Below are 25,046 nucleotides of genomic sequence, written 5' to 3' on the forward strand. Positions count from 1 at the left end.
GCTCCTTATGTAAGCCATACTGTTGTTAAGGAAAACATTTGTTAACTTATTTTTTCCAAATAAATGAAAAGCATGTTGAAATCAGAACACGACCTCCTCGCTGTAACATAAATGTGTCGAACCGAACCGAAAACCGTGACCCCAAAACCGTGATATGAACCGAACCGTGAATTTTGTGAACCGTTCCACCCCTATTAGCCACATAAGCAGCGATCTAGTTTTCCCTTCAAAACCGATAATGCAAATTCAAAAGCTTCGAAGCACCGCTGATTAATAAGGCCACTAAACTACAGCGAGTAGGTCTGTACTGTTTAACTGCTCGTCTGTGATGAAAAGTATTTAGCAGTCATCTGTGTGCTGGATGAGTGGGGCAGTAAGGAATGTGGCCATTTGTTTGAGGTCCAGAAATGTCCAGGCACCAACTATGAGAATGCCTCCAAGGCTTTCCTGTTGTGACACAGCAGGCCAGGCTACCGCAGCGGGCATGTAATTGGCAAATAAGTGGGGCATGGGACTTTGAAGCTGCAGTCACTTTAAATGTAAATCAAGGGACACAAGCTAGTAACGTTTATGCTTAGAATCACTTTGGACTGCACAGATCAGCTAACAGCTAAATGTTGTGATTTGTATCCAAAAGGCACAGCTGCTATTTCCACAAATCCATTTCATTCATGAGGGCGTAATGTAGATGAGGGAACGAAAACACGTATTTATACAATAACTAACCGACAACAACAGGAAATGTGTCTGTGCCTTCCAAAACAACCCGTGAGACTGTTCCAGAATAGACTCATCTGAGTTTTTACCTGAGCTGCCACCTCCATGGTTAAGGTCTGGTTAGTTTCAGGCAGCCGAGAGTACTTGGCTGAACTCAGGAAGAACTCATCACGGTTAAAAGAAACTGAAAGTGACGGTTTGACGACTTAGAGCATGGACTGCTGTGTCGAACTTGACGGTGTCATTTAGGGCCGTCGCAATAACCGTAATGTTGCAATACCACCCTATTAAGCCAACCGCAGGGGATGGCAAGCAACCACCACAACCACTATGTTCACATTTTTTTCATTTTTTAATTCTTTGCAATGGGAGCGCTGCACATTAACACTGTGCTACAAACTGTTTACTGACTATTCCGGGCTGAGTGCTGCACGTATGGTGTTTTTTTCTGGTCACTGATAGTTGAAAAATGTTCAACTTAAAGGTAAATGTTCAACTTTAGGTAAGTCAGTATCGGCCCCATATCCGATCCGGTATCAGTATCTGTGCATCCCTACAAACACACTGCGCCTCATTGCCCTTCTGTGTTCTGCATTTAACCATTAACAAGTATTTTGTTTGTTTTAAAACTTTTATCTTTGTCATTTAAAAAGCAACAACATACCTGATAATAACAAAGCCTATTTATATAGCACTAAAATCAGGATCAATTGAGTAATTTGCTAAAAAAAAAAGAAAAAAGAATAATATTACATATCGCACTGTTGAGTCAATCTTTATCGCTGTTATTTATCTTTTATCCTGTTTTTAATAGGGCCATGCTATCATGTTTTTTAATATATTGATCGATGATGATAATTATCACGATATATATTTAATAATAATAATAATAATAATAATCACAATATATATACATAATAATAATAATAATAATAATGCCCTATGCTAACTTGAATGGGGATTAAATAATTCAATCATGCGGACCTTCTAGAATTTCAAAAAATATTATCGAACCAAATTCATCAAATTCTGATTCTCATTTCGCGGGGTTGTGACACTCAGAACAATTTATCCACGTACAGCCGCAGCAGGACAGCCTGAGTAGGCTACAACGTATTGGCTGTTTGTCTGGTGATTTTGTGGGTAGAGGAAAACGGAATCAAAAATAACTATAGAAATAAATCTCATAAATGTATCAGCGTTATCGCGGAAGATATTACCGTAAACATTTTCAAGATCTTTTTAATCGCACAGCCTTATACCCTGCCATTTTTAATTTAACTTGGATACCATCGTTTGCAGGAAGGAACAAAAGGCTATTCATAAAACCTCCAAAAAGATATCTCAGAATTAACACTGGAAAAACCCGTAGCTGTTTCAGCTTGCATGTACCGGATGCTTATGCGTTCGCTCTAGGTGACATGAGTGCAAAAGAAGAACAAGTCCTTGCTTCGGAGAGACGGGTAGAGCTTCTGGGCACAGTTCAATAGAAGGATCAAGATAGTCTAAATGGGGCGCTTGTTTCCAACAAATGGCCTCCTCTTTGAAATGCCAGGCGTGTTGGGTTTGGTGTCCTAATTCATGTGTGCGAGCGGGCAAACTTAGGAGCTGAACACACACACACACACACACACACATAATCTTGTCTGATCATGTCAAAAGAGGCAGTAGTCCCAGGCCAAACCTGACACAGTTCATTCACACACACACAGTAAGCTTTTTATCCAGCGAATGCCTTTTTCTGCCTCAACTGTCACCGCTGTGATAAGCTGCATTCAAGTCGCATTAAGAATCCATCACTGTTTATTACAAAAGCCGATTTTCTTCCAAGTTTAACTCGTTCGCAGTGAACAAAACTGAAGAGGATGTCTGTACGAGCAAACCCCTTTCACAAATGAACATTAAAATAGTTCAGAGTTTATCCTTTTTCACCATGCTACTTCTTACCTGCAACTACATGCTTTATTTACGCAACAATGCTCAAATATTTTTGGAGTATTAGTGCAAACGTGTGGGGGAGAATTTTTAATGTTAGACCACAAGCAAATCTTAAAATTCCCATTCGTATGCAAGGTCTTTTTGTTTATTTATCATGTCCTTCAGTCTGCTGTGACATTCGGTGAAGCGATACAGGAACCTCGTTGCAGAGGGAAACTTCTTACAGGCAACACATTACATTTGCCAAAAACACCCCAAAGATCTAAACCCTGTGTTAGCTCCAGGCTCTGCAGAGAGAACAAGCTCACTGGCTGCACTAGTTTAAGTCTTCCCACAGTTGTTATTAATGGTCTAAAATATCACGCCTTTACTTGTGTTTCTGCTCATTGTTCTGTTTTGTCACATGTACGTGTTTCCAGCTCTCTTTTTTTTACTTCTTTCTGTTTTTCCCCTGGACCAAGTTCTAATTAAATGGCTGCTCAACCTTCACACAGTATTTCCTCAGATGTTCTTTCACCGCTGCACCGCTGCTGTTCTTCCCCTTGTTTTGGCCGACACTATTTCTGGTTTCAACCAAGTTATGGCTGTTGCCTCTTTCATCCTCGTACTCCCCCGCTGGTGCCGAGTGTCTGAACAGATCAGAGCTAACACAGCTTCCCTGACACCTCTGCTCTACCGTCTCCCAAAACAATTCCTGGATGTTTATTGTACTTTTATGGTTAATTACATCAGATGTTTCCTAAATTATAAAAGGTAACAACCTGACCTCAGTCTCAGTAGATCACATCAGTGATCATTAACCTAAGTTCCTTGTGGGACTTATGTGTAATGTTCCTTCCTGCACTCTCACTTCTGTTTGATGGCAATGAAGCAAAATCTCTTCCGCTATGCAGCTGGATCAGGTGGTCAGATAGTTTTTACTATTCAAACTGGACGTTGAAAGTTCAGTTTAAAGTATCCTGGTCCCTCTGACAGCCCAGCCGGTCCAGTCGATGCTTTTCCTCACCACTGACTCATCAAAGCTGTCAGGTACAGGGGGTCTTTAGGGGGGATAGCAGGTCAACAGTAGATGTCACATAGAAGTGGTGTACATCATCTGAAAGCTGGGAACATGAAGATTAATTCATCCAAGCCATCCATCCTCTGAATGCCCTAGGAACTAGAAACAGCATTATTTACCCTCCTTCCCGACAAGCTAGTATGACACGGTTGGTACCAATGGATTCCTTAGGGTGTAGCTTCATTCGAACCCTAGAACTGAAGCTACTAGAGCCCCTGAAAGACAATAAAGTCAGTCAGGATCACCCGCAATCCCGCAGGTCTCAGGGGGTTAACAGAGGCATCAAATGTTTACAAATTTCAATATTAAATTGAATTTTTAGAATCAGCAACAAACTATCAGTATAGTTTTGGCTGTTGTGGCCACACACAAAAATGGAAAATTGTAGGTCCTTGACCAAAGAAATGTTTAGTCAACTAACACGCATACCATTTTGTCTACTAAGTCAATTAGTTGATTTAATCGACAGATCTGTAAAGCTGAGTTTCTCCACACAAAAAAAAAATCACCACTTTAAATCTTTGTTTACCAGAGATGTCTTCAGAACTTTCTTGGAAATAAATCATTCAGAATGGAAAAAGTATAAAAAAAGACTAATCAACTAAAGAAATCTTAGTTGACTGAGACCAAAACAACCGATTACTAATCGACTAAGAGGGGGCAACCCTAGAAAATTGTTTATGAAATTTTGCAGCAAAACAAGTAGCATGTGTAGAAGTCTTATGTCACATGAACTGATGTTTATTCATTTAATTGTGTAATGTATTATGCATGTTTTCATCAGAAAATATCAAACAGTGTTATTTAATGTCTGTGCAAGAATTTGTTTTCCGGTGTCGAGCAGGGTAAAAAAAAACTGCACAGAAGAAAACATGAAGCACATAAAGTATTTGTTCTATTTTAAATAGTTCCTCCAACATTATTATACTATAATATTATTATTATAACATTACTATTGCAGTTTTGTTGCAGATCCAGCTGCACTGATGCTGCAGAAAGGCAAACGTGTTGACAATCCTCTAAACTGCATCCAACACCAACATGTCTGACAGGCAGAAATGTGGCAACACAAACACACGGATGCACCATGCAAGCGGTCAGGTGGCTCTTACATCATCCACTGTAGTCTGGATCTGTCACTCAACATGACGTCTGGGTAGTGCATTGCGGTGAGGACACCGGGGGAAGTTACCAGACATGGGAACAAAGGTAAACACCAACCTGCCAGAGCCTACTCTAGTAACCAGCGACGACAGGGAAAGAGAAAACATGTTGCTCAAGTCCAGACAGGAGGGAGACGGAGGGTCTTGCGTCATCAGCTGGTCAATCAGAAAGCAGATTTCCCTGTTGAGCAGCATGTGTGTCTCACATACAGTTGAGTCTCCAGCTGACAGAAACTGGGAGAAGCTGCTTTTGGGATTTCATTAGACGAAACTCGACTTTGTTATGGTGCTTCAATCTACTTTAAAAGGGGACATGTGATGCTGATTTTAACCCTCTGAACTGCCTACATTGGTATTTTTGCTTATTGTGGTGTCATTTCTTGGATTATCTTCAAATTCTTCATATCCCTAGAATTTGTAAAACCTCAGCTAAAAGGTTATATAAGTCAATAAACCATAATAATTGACAGTATTGAAATTGTGTCATAAATAAAAACAAATACAGAAATCGGACATGTTTTTTCCATTAAATGCTACTAAATAATTGGGCTGTCAAAGTTAACATGATAACGCAAATTTGTTTTAACGCAACGAATTTCTTTAACACATTAACGCAATAGATTTTTCGGAGGTTGTAGTGGTCTCTAGACAACATAAGGAATCCATTGGTACCAACCATGTCATACTAGCTTGTCGCGAAGGAGGTTAAATAACGCTCCAAACTTGCATGGCCATTTTCAAACGGGTCACTTGACCTCTGACATGTGAATGTATCTCTGCATATCTGTCTTTTCTCTTGAAATGACTGCCCTTTTAGTTTCAGGAACACACTGGGTAAATGTGAATATATCTGATTTTCTGATCATTTCGCAGCCTCTCTGTGTGTGAACAGTGAATATTAAATCAACTGTGCAGGATGCATTCTGACAAGTGCAGACCAGCCATGTCAAAAACACACCCAGGAGAGGATGAAGGCTTGGAGTCGCGGAGGAGGCGCTGAATCAAAGCCTTTCTTTCATCTATCTCAAACTACGATAAATCGGCCTGTCATTTAAACCCAATGGGGCAGATAGCAACATGTTACGCCGTTTCAGTATTAAAACTGGAGCTAAAACTGACTCACTCATCAAATCAGATAACACAGAAAATAGAAAAGTAGCAAGTTCTCACATTTGATAGCTGAAACGTCATTTTTTGGCTTCTAACGATAGATGAACACTGCAGGACATTTAGTCAAAAGGAGTTCAAGTGGGCTAGTGTCTGTGCTGATCAGGTGAGCTACATCAGGAGCAGCCGAGACACACCCAGCAGACAGCAGGGAGAGACATGACACAGATGAAGAATGAAGTTCAAGGCCCTCATGCCTCAGCTCTGCCCAAAGGCCAATAATCATCTATCTGTCAAAGGCAGAGCTCTCGCTTGGCCTGTCCTATATTTAGCAGACAAAGCCTCATCAGCCTAAGTACTGAATTCAATTTCAAGGGACATCATTAATCTACACTCATGAATCATTCGGGTTATGCTAATGTGGAGCTCTTCATTCTCTGAGCAGCATGTGGTTTTCCGTGTCCAAGCTAAAACCTCACACTCGTCTCCAAGTATCACCAAATATTTGGACTATGCCAAGGCGGGACCTCCATCCCCTTTGAAATGCATCTGGGTTTCCATGGAGAACACGCTTGTAGGCCTGAGCTTTGCACTTTGTTTTTTTGTTTTTTTGCATCACCAGGTTTCTCGTTTAGCTGCTGGCAATTAACAGCTGGGTGAGAACAACAGGCTCTGTTATGAGGGGCGGGGGGGATAAAATGAAATTTTAAGACTCTGGCAGGAAGAATCTCGCAGGAATTTCAGAGGCAGGAAAATAATAAACCAGCATCTAAACAACGAGGCTACAAAAACAAGATCTGGGCCACTAGTGCAGAAAAAGGAAGAGAGTAAGAATATGAAGTCCTCAGACTCTCTATCACATGTCCAGGCTGTATCAGGCTGCACTGAGGGGATACAGTATATCTGAGCTGTGCTGCTGTTTGTTCAGCGTCCTGACATTCCTCAAAGACAATCCTCTCCCTGTGCTCTGCGCTCCACACACACAGCGAGTCCTTGACATTTCAGTCAGTGTCTGTCCGCTGGGTGGACAAGGGACACTCGGGCCTGTGAACAAGGCCAGTCTGCCTGCTGGAAACAAGTGCACATTCATTTTACGTTTAGCCGATACTATTGGTCTAAAGTAACTGAATGCGCAGATGGGCGGAGGGCTGATGGGGCAGTCAGTGATTGGACTCAGAACTGGATACTGTAGAATATATTTTACCTACCTATACCTTTTCTAAGTAAGCATCTAAGTGTTATGTAACACAGTACATGCAAGTGCTGCCTTTTTTTGTAATTTTGGACATGATTTCTATCAGTTATCCATCCATCCATCCATCCATCCGTTATCTGTAACCTCTTATCCTATTCAGAGTGCTGGGGGGGCTGGAAGCGATCCCAAATGACATTGGGCGAAGGCGAGGTACACGCCAGATAGGTCGCCAGACTATTCTATCAGTTCTGATTAACTAAAGTAATTCCTGACATCTGAGAACATAGTGACACTGCTCAAGCTTGTTAACCAATCAGACTTCTGAGTTTTTTTTCTCTAGTTGTTGCTACGGATCAGGTTCGGATCCTATCACGGTTTTGAGTCACAGATCGGATCAGCAGAAAAAAAGGGGGAGCAAATATAACTTTTAGAGATGCCCCGATCGTGTTTTTTTTTTGCCGCAGATGGAGATTGGAGATCGTCAATGAGCCATATCGACCGATACAGATCCTTTTTGTTGTTTTTAAATTGAAATGTAATCCTTTTACTTTGTTATAGTCATCTATAGTGGTTATTTGAATAAAAACTAACAACTCAAATGATTAGAAAATAAAAGATTGTATTTTTTTTCTAAAGAAAAGTCTTGGCATTAGTAGTCCTAATGATGTATTAAAAGCTGCTTAGAGTGTTAGGAAGTTAAACAGGTCATATTTCCCTATCTATTATCTTTATTATATTGCTGTGAAAACATCTCTTTCAAACAACTTTATTCAAGTTTCGCCACTACGTTTTACAAGATTACATTTGAACGCATCATGATAGCATTATTATTTACCTTCGCCCAATACTAATTTTTACTGAATAGAGCCTGAATGCATCATAATTGAACCTCCGTATGTTAGCTGCTGCGTTACTAGCTCTCCTCCTGCCGATTTCAACACAGATTTGTTGTTCACCATGTAGCATTATCAGGGATTGTCGATTAGAAAGCATTTATTCCAAACTCCAGATCACATATTTTTACTGATCCAATAACGATCTGCAGTAAAACTTTATTTCACACTGTGACGGTTAAACGGCTTTATACTTTTATTCCACTATATCTTAATTCATTACATTGTGGTATTGCTTTTTTTAATTAAGTAGAGCTGAAATGACCAGTAAATTAATAGACTGGTCAACTGGCAACAATTTTGTTCATCATTTAAATCATTTTTTTCATAGCAAAAATTGGCCGGTGTTAGATTCTTACGTGTGAAAAAGAGGATAGTAAATTTAATATATTTGGGTTTTGGACATTTGGACCAAACAATTAATCAATAAATAATAATTAGCAGGGTTATAATAAAAAATAACCGTCAGTTGCAGCTGTATAATTAAGCACTTGAGTTGTGAGTGTTCCCAGATGCTCTGTGATTGCTAGGCCAGCCTGGCAGCACTATGACGCAAAGTCAATGCGGTTCGGCGTAAAAGACTGTCAGACAGATTTCCCCCTGATACATTCAGGTTTTCACACTAGAAAAGGAAACTGAAAAAATGGTAAAAGCTTTTCCATACTTGTGCTGCCGACATAAAACGACCAGCAGAGTCCAAAGAGAGCATTGTTCCTTTGAGCAGGCACTGAGACAATGTCTGGGCTTTGTAACCTCCATATTTATCATGGGGGAAAGTTGATGACTACTCAGCTATGCTTGGCCAGCTTAGTATAACTATCAGTTGAGACTATTTAAATGTTGCTGTGGCTCGAACCACAAAACTCCTGAGTAAATTCAACCTGAGCAGGCTTGAGTTTGAAAGAAAATAAAGCACAAAGATGAATACAACGCAGTGTTCTCAACACAAGTGATGACACTGTTCTTTAAGCTATCGCTCCAATTGCTAATAACTTCAATAACATGGTCACGCCAGATGTTTTATGGTGTCCCATGTTTCAGAAAGTGAACACAGCATATCCGTAGCTCTACTTCAACAAGACTCATATTTAACCTCCAAGTCATTCAGTCTTCTTGGAAGTCAAATCATCGTCAACTCACACTTGTGGCCGGCTTCTAAAATGACTGTATTCTCCTGAAAACACACAAGCTTTCTCTGCATCCAACCCTGGGAAGACACGCTAAGAATCTCTTTCATAAATAAACTATGGCTTCCAGCTGAGGCTACATGCACACTAATACGTTTTAGTTTTAAAACGGATAACTTTTGCTATGTTTATGCCCATGGAGCCCCTAAAACGAAGACGTCTGAAAACGCTTCTGACCCCGTTTCAGTTTTAAAACTCCATGATTGCTTTTCAATCTGAACGGGCAGAAATGGAGACTTCTGAAAACGATGACGCAGACACCCACTTTCGCTTCTTGATTGGGTCTTATAAGCCACGACAAATCCTTCCCTGATTCGTCACGCCCCCATCACGTGACACTTTTCTGAAAGAAAACAAACATCAGCTTTTGCCTACCAGTGGTTAATTTCAACATGGATAACAAGTTACAAGCGTCGCTGACCTTGCTGTCTATGCTAGCAGCTGTTGTGCAGTTAAATTCTGCATTTTATAATGCTGCTATGGCGATGGACAACGCGCTGAGCATAAACGCCTCTGTGCATGCTTGTTGTGCGCACGTCATCTACGGAGACCCGCGCGAGTATAAACAAAGCTAGAGACATCCAGCCACCCGGCAGAGCTATGAGTGTGAGGACAGACAACAACGAAAACCGAGGGGGAAACAAGTGAGACGTGATGTTGACCAATTTCCTTGACCCATAATGTCGTAAAACTTTGATTTGTGACTGATCATTAGCAAAAGTACCAACAGTAGCAGCCTGTGACCGCGTTTGAAAAATAAAGCTTGTCTGTTTTCCTCTAAATTCATCTCTGTTTGAGTGTGTGTGTGGGAAAGATAGAGGAAGATCCTTAGTATCAAACAAGACCTTTTATTATAGGACGTACAATAGGCTACTCTGTTGTATTTTCTGTAACTAAGCAACCAACCACAGAATGGTCATGCGATATGTGTTTTCAGGCGTGTTAGTATGGACTGAGATTATTTCTAAAACGGTGCTGAAACACTCGTGTGTACGTAGATGGTTTTAAAAGGAAAACGTATTAGTGTGGATGTAGCCTGAAAGGCTCAGTCGACAAAGGTAGACATAAAACATCAGAGCAGAGCAGTGCAGATATCATTAAACTGTTTTTATAAGCTTCCTGATCCTTTTCCTTGCATCAGTTTACATTCAGGAGCTTCCTCTGTTTGTGGAAGAACGTCTACAGCTGAACCTAAGGGGTGGGGAGGGGGGGATGACCTGACCTCAAAAACACCACCCTGTGTTGCAGACACCCATCAAAAGAACTTCAAGTGCTGGTGATAACTTCTGAAGCATCCATCACCCAAAAATAGGCTGCTGTCAGTCATTCTCTGGCCTACTTTGTTTGTCTGCGGTGGCCTGCTGGGGGATGCAGCGCCATATGTAGCCGGCTTTGGTGCACATGGTTGGGGTGCCAATGCTCAGCTGACTGGATCCATGCCAGGGTTCAAGTAATCTGTTTTCATAGCACTCTGTAAACCACTTAAGCTCTCTGTGTCATTAAGTCTTCTGATCTGGACTCTCATTAACTATGGTTTTGTTGGGCCCCCCCTCTTTTTCAATGGAGGGATCATTTACAAAAAAGCATCTGTGTGGATAGTCCGGGATCAGCCGGATATTCCACGCAACAGACATGTCAGTTATCAGTGCATTTAGTGTCAATATATACAGCTAATAATCTTTTTGGGATAGTCCAAGCAAGTCTCAAATCACTCCATACAACTTCAAGTCATGTCTTACTGAACTTATTCATTTCTTATTGTTCCAGGAGTTTATCAAGTGCAAACTTCTGACTTAAATGTTTTTGCTTACAAGTCTTGTGTCAAGTCAAGTATTTAAGGAGTCAAGTCTAAAGGGTGTCATCTGAACATGTCTAAAGGAAAAAGTGTTCCGTACGGCCACGCTCGAAGCCTATGTTGATAGAGAGGGGCGAGACACGATGAATTGTACAAATGGGGATAATGCCAAACACTTTCCCCTTCTCGAGGAACATTTTTTGTAAGAGTAGAGTGCTTAGAGGGTGTGTGCACGTGGGAAGTGAGTGGCGAAGCTAGAGAGAGAGAGAGCGGCGGCGACGGCAGCGATTAACGTTATTGACTCCAGCCCAAGCAGGAAAAGTTAACAGAGTTTGGTTTGTCCGTTCTGGGCTACTCTAAAAACATGACGGTGCAACATGGCGGACTCCGTGAAGAGGACCCGCTCCTTATGTAGATATAAGCGGTTCATTCTAAGGTAACGACAACACAAGGATTCTTATTATCAGGCAATAGTACACTAAAGAAGACATATTCATTAATATCATATTCCATTCCTGCTCCAAACTCCAAGTCCCTAGTCTCAATTCTACAGCTCTGCTATGTTAGAAAGTATCACATCTGTGTTGTCCCAAACCTGCTCAACGTGATCTTACGTTCAGTTCAAGGATACTACAGCTATAATGCCCCATGAAAGCCCTTGTAGTAGGCATTAAATTCAACAATATAAAAAAAAATTTCCTGGCAAGTTTTCAAGAACATTCTAAAGCTCTATTCCCGCTGGACAAAAAACCCACTAACACCCACTAACATCTGGCTTTTGTCTTTAGTGGGAAAGGTTACAATCTGCATTCATTCCAAGTTTTTGTCCCAGGCCGGGACAAATGACTCTGCAGTAGTCACGGGTATTTATCGGCATATTTTCGGCAGTGATGGAAACATGACACCCGGGTGGACATGCTAATTTTCGCCCTTTTTCCAGTGCAATGCTATGTGAGGCACGTTGAAGTGACTATATAATAAATAAAATCAACAGGGATTTGGACATAATTTATTAACGTACAAAACATACAATTAATATACCCTCCTCAAAGCCACCAGACTCCAGTCAGACAACAGTAAATTTACCTGATCATCGTAAAACACACAGTTCATTCAAACTCGACAGAAGCAAAATAAAACTCATCAGACCGTCTTTGTTAGTCTTTCCGCCATTCCAGCATTCACCAACTCTGGTTGAGAGTTTGAAACTGAGACTGAATAAGTAACAGATATAAAAAAGGAAGTAACCACCGTAACATTTTCACTGTTTACTGACCCTGCTTCTGGTGCCGGCCGGAGCGTCTATGACGTCGAACGTGACTAACTAGAAAAAAAAAACAGAAAGGCCAGTGCAAAGGCACGGCATACTCGCAATGGGAAAGGAGTCTATCGCCTATTTCTCGCGTGTTTTCCCGTGTTTAAAAATTAACATTACGCACTAATTTTGGTGTGAAAAGGTATACGTTCGCAAATATATTCTTTAATCTCCTGCAGGGTGCTGATACTTTGGTCTTTGCACTCCTTAACACAGGTTTCTTCCATTACTGACAATTTAAGGCACGTCATTGTTACTCTTACTGTAAACAGTTGTGACTAACAGCATCAGCTCAACTTCTAAAATGTAAATTAACTTCAAAAAGGAGTGCACCGGTCTTCCCACCATCTGAGAACTCCACAGTCAGCATTTTACAGCCTCACACTTCACATCTCTCTCTCCCCCCCCCTCTCTGCATTAACAGGCCCGAACAGCAGCTAATGACTCAGTGCCATGTTCGCTGTCCCCCTGGGAAAACCCGCCGGCAAATGGCAAAAGTGGCGTATTTCTATTATCACATCAACATCATGATGTCAAACACTAGTAAGAAGGATGACAGTGAAGCAGCGCTTATTGAGCTGTAACAACAACGAAAAAAAAATCAAAAATGCACAGCGCAGCAAAGAAGCACTGTGGGAAACGCGGTACTGCCAACATCATCAAATGGCTAAAAGAAAAAAACAAGCGTGTCTCGTGTCCTCAGGAAAGAAGATGATATACTTTGCAGCTGCTGACTGCAATCATCTTTGCTGGTGCTCAAAGCCCTTTATGTAATGTCAGTAATTTTATGTAAGTTCTTGAGTTCTCTATTTTCAAGATAAATGTCGGTTTAAGAGGTAACACTTTGAATCTGTATCTGCTTTTAAAGCATATACGAAGCCATTGTGCCAGGATATGTTTCTACGATTTCAACACAGGAAGCCTCACATGGCGAATTTTCTTCAGTTCACTCCGGTGCCTCTTTAACTGACTCCTTTAGGAAATGAAATGCTGTGCCAGGTCATGTTTTAGGACATTTTTCACAGTAGTTTGGTCAAGGGCAAAGTCAGCGGCCCGGGGATCATCAGTGAAGCTTTTAATCCTGCACTGTGCCCGTTTTGGAAGCAGGAACCCCTGGCTGGTACAGCCTGGTGACATGAGGATCAAACAGATGAACTGTAAAATGATTTGAGCTCACAACCCGACATGAGGTAGATCTACTGCACCTACACACTGCAATCACATTAGAAGTTTCTTTAGCTCCGATCGTAATGGAAATGAGAAATCAGTCCAGAACTAACCTTTGATCTTGGCTCATTTGTCCACACCTAAACTTGGACAATACTTCTCTAACCTAGCTAGAGGTACTAATAAACATTCCTGAGTTGGTGTAAAATATTCCTGTTATGAATACACCCCATGCATGGAATAAAAATAACTAGTGTTTAGATGACATAATAGAACAACTGTGTGAAACCAGGTAAATGCTTTGGAAATTCCCACATGATAACTACGCCTTCACAATATTGGAAAAAACTGACATTGCAATATTTTTTTTCTACGATATTAAAAAATACACCCTAAATTTTGCACATTTTAAAGTAGGGCTGTCAGAGTTATCACGATAATAACACGTTAACGCAAATTATTTTTCTTTAAAAATCCGACGGGCCGCCCTGGGGCCCGGCCACCAGGGTCTGAAATTAACACTAGTCACCCGCCAAATGCGGGTAAATTGTTGACAGTGGCGGGTGAAATCATTAGGACACCCACCACTTTGGCAGGCAGAGAAAACTCTAGTAATGGGAATAGAGAACTGTAGCTGTCCGCTTTCTTTGCATTTCATGTATCTGTGACTATCCATTCCTCTTACTGATGCTTTCCCACAGTTACGCTGCACAATGACGCGTACACACGCCATATCATGTTTCAGTTTGTTTGGGACCGGAGCCACGGCGGAGAGGAAAAAAAAGCGCTCAACAGCGTGGCGCTACTAAACCTGAGGGACACACGCTATTATTCCCTGATAAAGCGACACTGTGAACAACAAATCTGTGTTGAAATCAACAGGAGGAGAGTTAGTAACGTTAGCTGTTAGCGTTAGCAGCCGGTGGGCAGCACAGTCCTGCTTGGATAAATAGCGGAGCTACTAACGTTAACAGAGGTGCCATTCAGTTATTATTATGAAGCGTTCAAAGTCTGCTCAGGAAAAAGGACTATTGGGTGAAGGTAAATTACAACGTTATCATGATGCGTTCAAATGTAATCTAGTAAAATTATGTTTTTGGCAAAAAACTTGAATAAATCCAACTGTTTGAAGGATATGTTTTCATATCAATATACAATGGATGTTAGAAAGGGGATTATGACCTGTTTAACTTCCTAACACTAGCTCTAAGCAGCTTGCCAAAATTTTTTTTAACCAAAGCAAATATTTAAATAATCACAATCATTTGAATTGTGTGTTTTTATGCAAATAGCCACTATAGATGACAGTAGCAAAGTACAGTACAGTACTGTGTACAGTACCATCCCTCCACGGTGTAATTCAAACAGTGTTATTTACCATGCATATAATGTTTATGTAAAATATATTGAATATTGAATGACATCAGATCTAAAATTGTTTTCCTTCATTTAGCGCAGAGATTTCAAAAGTGGCAGATAAAAAAAATACTTGTCTGCCACAGTGGCAGGAAGTGAAAAAAGTTAACTTCAGACCCTGCCGGCCACTATACCATCTTTCGGAGGTTCTGGTTGTCGCAGGCTCAGTTTTACAGCGTGAAGATACTGATGTCATATGAAACTAGAAAACCTCAGGAATCCATCGGTACCAACCATGTCATACTAGCTGACAGCTGTTGGTGCCTGTTGGGCTGCAGTTTGCCATGTAATGATATGAGCATATTTTAATGCTAGATGCAGTACCTGTGAGGGTTTCTGGACAATATCTGTCATTGTTTTGTGTTGTTAATTGATTTCCAATAACAAATATAAACATACATTTGCATAAAGCAGCATATTTGCCCACACCCATGTGGATAAGAGTATTAAATACTTGACAAATCTCCCTTTAATGTACATTTTGAACAGATAAAAACTGTGATTAATTTGCGAGTAATCGTGATTAACTATGGACAATCATGCGATTAAATATTTTAATTGATTGACAGCCCTATTTGAAAAGGTAAATGCATCAATCTGGTGCACTTTGAGAGCAAAGTTAAGAGGCTATCTATAAACAACTTTGTGCTCTAGTGAACAATTTAATCATAAACTCATTGGTTGTGTAGATATGAATGGTGATGACAGCAAAACAGTCCCACGAACAAAGCGTGGTTAATTGCTGCAGACCCTTGATGCACTGAGGACAGTCCGCCCCAGTTGACAGTCGCGCAGGGAGCCCCGTCCCTCCCCCACAGGGAGAGAGGGCCAAGTGAGCACAAGTCCACGGCCCGGGGAAGCAGCAAAGACGAGGTCCGGGCGAGGGGTGCTGTAAAAAGCTCACTGTCGTAGCCGCGAGCCACCTTCACCCCAGGCCTTTTCAAGCCGATCTAGAGCTGTTCTGTCGCGGTGCACCGAGCGGCCGCCTCCGGCCCCTGGACCCTGGACCCCACACGTTGCAAGTACAGTAATGCTCAAGGGTCCGCCCACCCCTACATGGCTTTCTGTTTACCATGCATCCGTCTAAATGGACGCCAGTATCGTTTCTTGGTGCAAAAGTAGACCAATGAGGTTTGAGTTAAGGCGGACTCAGTCTGACAAACCCAGTGCCTTAGTAAAGCCTGCCTCTGTCAGCGTGAACGCTCTCCACCCTTTGGCCCTGACACTTTGTGCGCTCTTGGACATGTGACAGTATGATCTTTCCTCATTACCATATTGAGTTTAATGTCCCTTTCACGCGTGCAATTATGACGCTCTTTTGAACAAAATGGGGCCAACTTGAAAAGTGGGAGCTTTTCCTTTGAAGATGTGGCACATTTCTAGTGGCCAACATGTCAATCTGCATGACTGTAACGGCAGCAGTTAACTCTCACAGCGTGTAGGACCGCTCATCTCCGAGCCCCATCCACCATCAGAGGCTCCTGCACACTAATTAATAACAGTCATTTGTGCAATGAATTGAATAATATCTTGGGCACACTGCAGCACACAGATATGACATCAGGACAAGATTTAAAAGCAGGCTGACAGATCGGAGTCGGTCGACGACAGCACAGCTGGATGGTTTTCTGAGCTCCGTGCACGTTAAGGTTGGTTAATTTTGGATTATTGGTTAGGTTTTACCCAACCTGTGAAGTTTCAAGTTTGACACATGATGAACACATTTTTTCGTCACATCTGCAGTTGAATATAACCACATTTCATTATATAACAAACGGAACTATTTTTTGTTAAATATTTTGTACATGACAGCAACTATAACATGTTATCATTTTCCACTGGTTTCCTCTGTAAAAAAACACCCCAATTACCCAGAGGACATTTTTCAAACATTTCAAACTTCCCATCTCGATATCAGTGGATACCAAAAGTTAGCATTGATGCCTGGCATGATTAGAAGATTAAACTTTATATCAGTTTATGTAATTCATACACCAAATATGCCACCGTTTGCTAGTTTCGGCTTCTCAAATGTTAATTGATTAATTGATTTCCTTACTTTTATGTCATTGTAAATTGACTATTTTTGGATTTCGGACTGTTGGTCAGAAAAAAACAACAATGTGAAGTCACCTTCTCGGGCTCTGGGGACTTCTTATGGGTATTTTCACTGTTTTTTGGACTTTATTTAATGGCCCACACCAGTGTCAGGCCGTCGGTGGGAGCATGTGGCAATAGTCTTTGCGGTGTGTCCCGCACCGTCAGCACCAGTCTGTCCTTGTCGGCGGCTTTTTGGGGATTCAGCATGTTGAATCGCCGGCGGAGCCCATCGGTGAGAGAAATCACTGATTAACTGTTCAGCTTAAACAAATCAGTGCTTAAGAAGAGAAGCTGAAGTGAGGAAAGCAAGCCAACGAGTAAAGTAACAACGGCTTGTATATCCGCCGTCCCGTTTTTCCCTTTTTGAATGATGAAAACAGACTACCGCCACCTGCTGGTGTGGAGAGTTATTTCATCTCACGCAGGCGCAGAACGTACGTGACCTTCAGCTGTAGCCTTTGCGGTGTGTTCACGTGCAACTTTTAGGCCAAGACAAAGGCGACGTGACTTTAAGGTTGGGTGGTTCATAACAAAATATAGAGGGAATGTAATGTGAACAACGCAGAGAAGTCTAATGTATTGAGATGTGTGTAGCCTAAATATTACACCCTCCAAACAGAAAGCAATGTGAGCAAGCGTCAGTCACAAAATCAGTTTGATTCCATTGTTTTCTACTGGAATGTCCTAACTGGCCGCCAGCGACGACGCGCTGCGCAGCGTGCATGTTTGAGCTGATCTTTTGTCAGACGCCCTGTTTCTATTAATTCCTGTTACTCACTTTGAAAGCGCCGCACAGATGAGGAAGGTGAAGTTGAAATGAGGAGTTAACTGATACGATACTTCCTCATTTCACTACAAACACCTAAATAAGGTGACAGCTGGCGGTAGGAGATCACCAGGAGCCTGAAAGTTTACTGAGGCTACTGTTGGCTGTATTGTTTGTCATTTTCAGGAAATATCGCAGTATAAAACCTGGGTTTTCTGTTTAAAAAACAAAAACATCGGAAGAGAGCGAGTACTAGTCACCCATCTTTTAAGTGGTTAAGTCTCCAGTCTGATCTCGACTGCACAGCTGACCGGTACGTGGTTTTGTGTACATAAACGTAACAGAAGTGCATATTGTGTGGACACAGAGTGTCCGATGTTCTTATAAGTACATAAAAAGACCACAAATCTACCTTCTGATCTTGTTGGTATCTTATTCTGTCAATAAGAAGACACAACAAGGTCGATATTATTCATCATTACAATAAATTATTAGTTCTGTGTTATTATAAAAAGGGGGTTTAGTGAACCCAAATCAGAACTTGAAATTTAGTAATAAACTCAACGTTTCAACTACATCTTTCCAAAGAAACCCACTCCAACAGCAGACACCTGCTACTATTATCTGCGACGGGTCAAAGTCATGTTAAATCTGTCTGCCTTAACGGTCAAATATGTACACAATAACCCAGACTCCTTCTCCTCCTCTGGAGGAACTCCAGCAGTGTGAAGCGGTGAATGGAAACCTGCGGTGTGCTGGTGTGGACACAACAACCCCAGACACCTGATATCCCCCTGGAGGCTTCTGAGCATTAGGACAAATCTCATGGTTCTTCTGACATGCCAATGCTTATGTCACTTGTGGGTTTGGAGCATTTAAACCACCAGACGGTTTTCCAGTCAAGGCTGTCATTTTAAATGCTTGCCACACTTAGTCAAATGGGTGAGAATCTACCCATGATCTGTGGGAGGAAAAAGAGCAGTGGCGGATAATCACACACAGTCTTACTTCTCAAGACGTTCAGAGACTTTGAAGCTGGCGAAAAGTGTTCCCTCTCTCGAGTCCAGTAAGATTTCTGTTGTCCAAACAGCGTCTGAATGCTCATCCTAGTGTGCTCATCTTTCTAATTCCACAGTTATGAGCTGGCTTAAGGCCCTCAGAAGTGGACTCTTTCTTTCTGCAGGAAGCATTCCTCTCTAATGACAGGGGAAGTTACAAGGACGGTTCATACAAACACTAAAAGCAAAACAAACTTGAATTTGGGCCTCTTATTAAGGCGGTGCTGACAAAAAAAGCTGTGATCTTCAACACAACATCTGTGACCGAAAAGACTTTCTGAGACACCCACAAGACATGAGACACGAAAAAAATTGCCCAATCTCGGTCAGATGAAATGAAGGCAGGGTGGGACCGGAGCAATAAACACAGATATGAGGTGATTAAATGACAAGGAGGTTGCATTTTGAGGCAGTATTTTTTTGTTGTGGGTGTGAAGTTCATGAGGAGCTCTGGGCTTTTTTTATATTTTTGTTTTTAGTATTTTAGATCAAAAGCTTGAAGGATACAGGATTAAATGTGAGGCCTACTTTCCAGCACACAGACACAATCCACCCTCTGCATTAAACATTAGCACCACTTGGGTTTTCCAGACGTTTGCCCTTTCCTAAATTTTTGATAATAACCCTAAAAACAGATACTACAGTGATCTGAGCTTCTAGCCTGATGCAACACTGACTTCAACTGGTAAAATCCTATGAAGAACTGGGCAATAAATACATTATAATATTGATATTGTGATACAATATCAAATTGTTCACGGTTCAAGGTTCTTTATTCATCATATGTCAATTCCAGCAAAGCAGTCATTGGCAAAGAAAATCTTCGGACTCAGGTTCCTTCAACAATACTTATAAAATATGTATATATAAAAGGGGTGGAAAAAAAGAATTGATTCACATATGTATCGTGTTTTTTTTCACGATTTTGAAAATAGATTTTTTTAATGCCAGAATTTATATATTTGCTTCATTTGAGTCTATGCGGAGGTAGAAGGAAGTTGCCGCTTTTATTGTTGTAGTCAGAGTAATGTGATGTCATATGACGTGGATACGACCTGCACTCTCCCATGTTAAATCCAACGTGGTAAACACTACACATCCAGTAAAGGATGGAAACACTTTGGGTTTCACACATTGACAGGAAAAGCAGAGCTAGACATCACGGCTAAAGCTGCATGCTAACTCTGTCACTGACAGGAAACGTTATGGTATGGCGGTGACGTGCGGTCGAGCCGGCCGTCGCTCTCGTCTCCGTGGTCAAATGGGCCGACGCTACAACTGTAGAGCACTGACATTTATGTTCTCTGCATTGAAACTGCCCCGATGGAGCTGACCATGGATGAATAAAGAGAACGGAGCTGACGGGAGAGCTAGAGACCACCTTGGAGAAGTTAGAGGAAGTATACACGTGACTACGTACAGTTTTCAAAATAAGGTGTTAACAAAGGGAACTGTATATACAAAATACATATATAGAAATAAGATCGATTGGATTATATTCACCAGAAGTATAAAACATTACATGTCCCTTTTAAATTAAATAGAAAATACCACTAATTTGTGGGGGAAATGTCTTTATTCTTTGATTTTTGGGTTGCTGGAAAACGAAATAATACATAATTCCTGACAATGACTGATATATTTGACTTCAGGACATCTCTGACTACATACATACTGAAAATCAAACATTTTTACTGGATTAATTTAGATATTTTCCAAAGTAAAAGTCCTTAGACGTATATGATTCAACTTTTTCCCATGGTCAAATCAACAAAAATCACAATAAATCGTAATATCGAGTCACAATACTTGTATAATCGCAAAACATATTGAATCGGCAACAAAGTATTGTGAGCCCTAGTACATAAAAGGGGAAAATCCCAGTAAAAGTAAAAGCAAAATGATAATCTAAGACATAAAATAGTGCAGTTAAAATATAGGGCTTAAATATAAACATAAATCAATATGACATAGTAATGTAAATGTAAATTTGTACTTTTGTGGATGACAGTGTTTCAGATGGGAACACGGAATGTTAACAGGATGTAGAATGTATATGCATGATGAGAAGTAATATGTGTACACAGAAGTGTAAACCGGAATGTAGGATGTACAGAGAAGTAGTAAATGTTTATACACAGAGGTGTAGCAGTTTGTAAAACAGTATGCAAAGTATATAAAGCTAAAGAAAGGTAAAGTGACAAGTGGTGAGTTCAGGAGCTTAAGAGTATATCAAATTGTCATTGTCAACCACATTCAGTTCTTTTTAGGGAAACTTTCCTTAACTTTTCTCAGAAAGATACACTTCCCAGACACTTTTTGTTTCTTAATCTATGAGGACAAACAAAAGTCCAATAAAATTCACACTTGCATGAAGTTAAAAGAAGAGTTGGTATCTTCTTCAGCAGGGTTCACTATTAGCAGCTCTTCACCTGCCTCTCAGCGACGCAGAGATATTCCCCTGCACTCCTCTGTCTGCTCACACTGAATTATTCACAGAGAGAGGAGGATACAGCTTGACTTCTAGGTCACTATCCTTACAACAAAAAGAGACTGCCTTAAAGTTAGCACATGGACGGGGCAAAGCGTTAATCATTGATGAGTCTTGACTAGCTACTGTTTTCACATATTTGTATCTTATACCAAGATCTGAACAACAAACCAAACTCCCACATGTAGAGATGAATTATGTAAACTTATAGTGGAGTGATTGTTGGTCAAATTATTAAACATGCACAATGTACGTTTGAATGAATTCAAGCAAAATATATAGTCAGGCAAAAATATGAGTGAGTTCAATTTAGGGATGCACCGATACCGATACTGGATCGGATATCGGGCCAATACTGACTCATATAGCTGGATCGGGTATCCGTGACAATGGGTCAAATCTAGTGAAGCATATAGCTTATTAATTAAACACTGGTATCGGATCGGTACTCGGTATCGGCCGATACTCAAAGCCCAGGTATCCGTATCCGTATTGGGACTGAAAAAGTTGGATCAGTGCATCCCTAGTTCCACTGAATCATGGTGGAACAAACATAATGTCTAGGATTGAACAGAAGATATAAGAAGGTTTCTAATGCTCCTGTACATACCCCCCCAGTCTCATCTTATCTGATCTAGCCAGAGAACCTTGCACACATAAAGCACCGAGCCGGTTCAAAGGTTATCTGCTGCTACCCGGACGCCATGCTACAAGTTTTCTTAGGTTCCCTTTTATCTCCAAGATTTATGTTGTCAGGTCCATGCCTCCACCAGTCAGTCAGCTGGAGCTTGGCACTGCACTTTCCCTCCCTATCCTGCAGGGCCTGCTCAGATAGCTTCTTCTCTCTGCAAAATCCTGCATTGAGTCCAAAACATGCAACAGAACTTAACAACAAGGGGCCTACAAGTGTTCTTGCTCTTCCCTCCTCTTTTGCATTTGGAGCATCATTGCTTAACCTGAACTCTCATCATTGTGTCTGTACTTGCATATTCCAGCTAACCCTCCCTCCCTGCCATCATGATGAGCACATTACAAGTCGAACAAAAGAGGATGTTTTTCGTGATAGACACTTTTAAAAATATAGACTGAGCTGATGGGACTTTTTCCTGTTGCTCTGAACCGAACCCTGAACGCCTCACTCCTACTTTTCTGCAGCCTGCTGGCTAACTAACTTGCTAGTAGGCTAATAATCTCTGCTGGCAACTTCCAGAGGCATGAACTGAGCTCTTTCAACTGGGTTACTTACTAAGCCTACAAAACGTGCATAATTATGTGTTAGAAACCCCTATTCTCTATGCTTCCGCGCTGCAACAAGCCACGGACTACTTTGTTCAGGAGCCCCCATAACAGAATCCCAGAGGTACTTGTGGAGGTTTACAAACACAAGAGCCACAATGGCGGTGCGCTTTTCTTTGAAAGCAGCAGCAGCAGCACGGCACATTAATAACACGCACATGCAGAATACGTGTGCTCGTGAAGTGAACAAAACTTTGCAACACTGAGCGTAAAACAGCAGAAACGTGCCTCCTCGTCTTGCATTTATTTCAAGTTAGCGCCATATTGAGTGCTCCAGCCTGCAGAGCAGAGCCTGCCGGGACGTCGCTACGCTTGTTTCCAGTAAAACAAAAAGCCGCTAGAAGAGAAAGAAAAGTCGGCGCCTCTTACCTTGGCTATAGCCTTCTTATATCTCATGACAGCCTGCTGGATGAGTGTGAGCACTTTAATATTTCCATCCCCGCACGGCACCACCACCCGGGTCCTGCCAAAACACACCGTGACTTTCATGGTTTTAGGATCCGAGATGTTAGGAGCCCAGAGTCGGAGTAAAACCACCGAGAAGAGGAGGAGGAGGAGGAGAGATCCGTGGGAGAATGGAGAAGGAGCATGGGGTTAGTGTTTGTTCGGCTGTCCTCCGGTATTCCTTTAGAGAAGCGAGGAGGACTAGAGGGCTTTCCGCTTCTCCCCGCCGGACGACATTGTTTTCTCTGTGTGTTTTCAGACCACCTGTTTAGCTTTTCTCTCGCTCTCTCTCCCTCTCTCCCTCTCTCTCTCCCTCTCTCGCTCCCTCTACTGAGCTAATGCCCGGTCATATGTTGCGTTCAGGTGCGTTCGGGAATGTTGGCATCCAGATATGAATGACAAAATAGTAGTCGATTTCAAATTTGAGCAAACAGTTTGTCAGTATAACGAGGAGAATTATATATATATATATATATATATATATATATATATATATATATACACACACTTTAAAATGAGGGCATTCAGCTCCCTGATAGTTTCGTGACCAAATTCAAATTAAAAAGTAGCTTCATGGTCATAACATTTTGTCACACATATTTGGCTGAAAATGAAACAGAGACATTCCCATTTTTGCCATATTTGTCGAGTTAAATCGACTTAAATGAGAAAACTTAATAACCTATTGGTTCCCAACCTGCGGGTCCCGAACCCCACTACGGATCACCTGCAGTAGGCAGTAATATACAGAAAGGCAGTAGGCAGTAATATACAGAAAGGCAGTAGGCAGTAATATACTGAATTATAATATACTGCCTACTGCAGGTGATCCGTGGTGGGTGATCCAGGTGATCCGTGTTCTCATACAACTGTTTGTATGATATGTTACAAAAAGTTATTCCTCATTTTTTGTGCGTTTTCCTACGAATGTCCAATGTCAATTTCCGCTCCAGTCTTTTCAAAATAAACTTCTGTATTCACAGGAAACAACTTTATAGGTTTAGGCAAGAAAACTACTTAGTTAGGCTTAGGAAAGATCGTGGTTAATTTACACCACACTGGAAGTGGCGTAACTCAAGTACGGAAGTTAAGTGAGCATAAAAAACTACTTAGTTAAGTTAAAGTGGCAGTAGGCAGTATATTTTTGGCATCATTGGGTAAAAATCCCATAATAACCTTTCAGCATATTGTAATTCAAGTGTTCTGAGAGAAAACTAGACTTCTGCTCCTCCTCATGGCTCTGTTTTCAGGCTTTAGAAAATCTAGCCTGTGACGGGAGACTTTGGCCAATCACAGGTCATTTCAGAGAGAGTGTTTCTATTGAGCGTTCCTATTGGCTGTGCTCCTGCGGGTGGGCGGTGCTTGGTATTTCCTCAACTGATCTCAACATGGCTGCCAGGTCACAAACGTTCTCATTTTACAGCTAAACCGTGCACTACAAGATGATTCTGAAAACATTTGAGGAGAGAAATAGGCATTACAGTAACAGAATATTGATTCATATTTGATCAGTGCTGCCTAGTTTGACCGTTTGGTCGAAGTTCACCAGTGATTGACAGCTGCTCAGAGACGGCAGACTCGAGATCAGCTCTGATTGGTTGATTTCCTCCAGTCTGTGAAATCTTGCAGATGCCGTTAGGAGCACCGGAGGACACAGAGGCACATGATTTTTTTCAGATTACCTGTCTCATGCACTATTGTCACGATATAGTGACAGCTCTAAGGAATATAAGATAACTTAAAAAAAAGAAATACAGTTGGCCTATCTCAGCATTTCATCCATTTCTGTGGAGGCACAGTGAAGACCTGAACACAGAGCCTTTCCTCTCTGCTAAACAGCCTCACCCTGCATTAGAAAAGGATTTGTCAAAACAGAAGCCTGTTAAGTATTAATCATTGTTAATAAAACAAAAATTAATCTACCTTCAGTTCTCTACT

The 25,046-nt window shown here is 41.3% G+C and overlaps 1 protein-coding gene across 1 annotated transcript in view; it reads right to left on the reverse strand.

Moving 5' to 3' along the window:
* The window catches only part of LOC119498812 (partitioning defective 3 homolog), a 334,030-nt gene extending 310,581 nt beyond the window's left edge, over nt 1–23,449 (reverse strand). The window contains 1 exon segment of the mRNA XM_037787881.1: nt 23,034–23,449. Within this exon segment, the coding sequence (XP_037643809.1) occupies nt 23,034–23,153 (120 nt within the window). The 5' untranslated portion in view covers nt 23,154–23,449.
* Between the last annotated feature and the right edge of the window lie 1,597 nt (nt 23,450–25,046).

This window comes from Sebastes umbrosus, chromosome 12, assembly GCF_015220745.1.
Source record: "Sebastes umbrosus isolate fSebUmb1 chromosome 12, fSebUmb1.pri, whole genome shotgun sequence".
NCBI lineage: Eukaryota > Metazoa > Chordata > Actinopteri > Perciformes > Sebastidae > Sebastes > Sebastes umbrosus.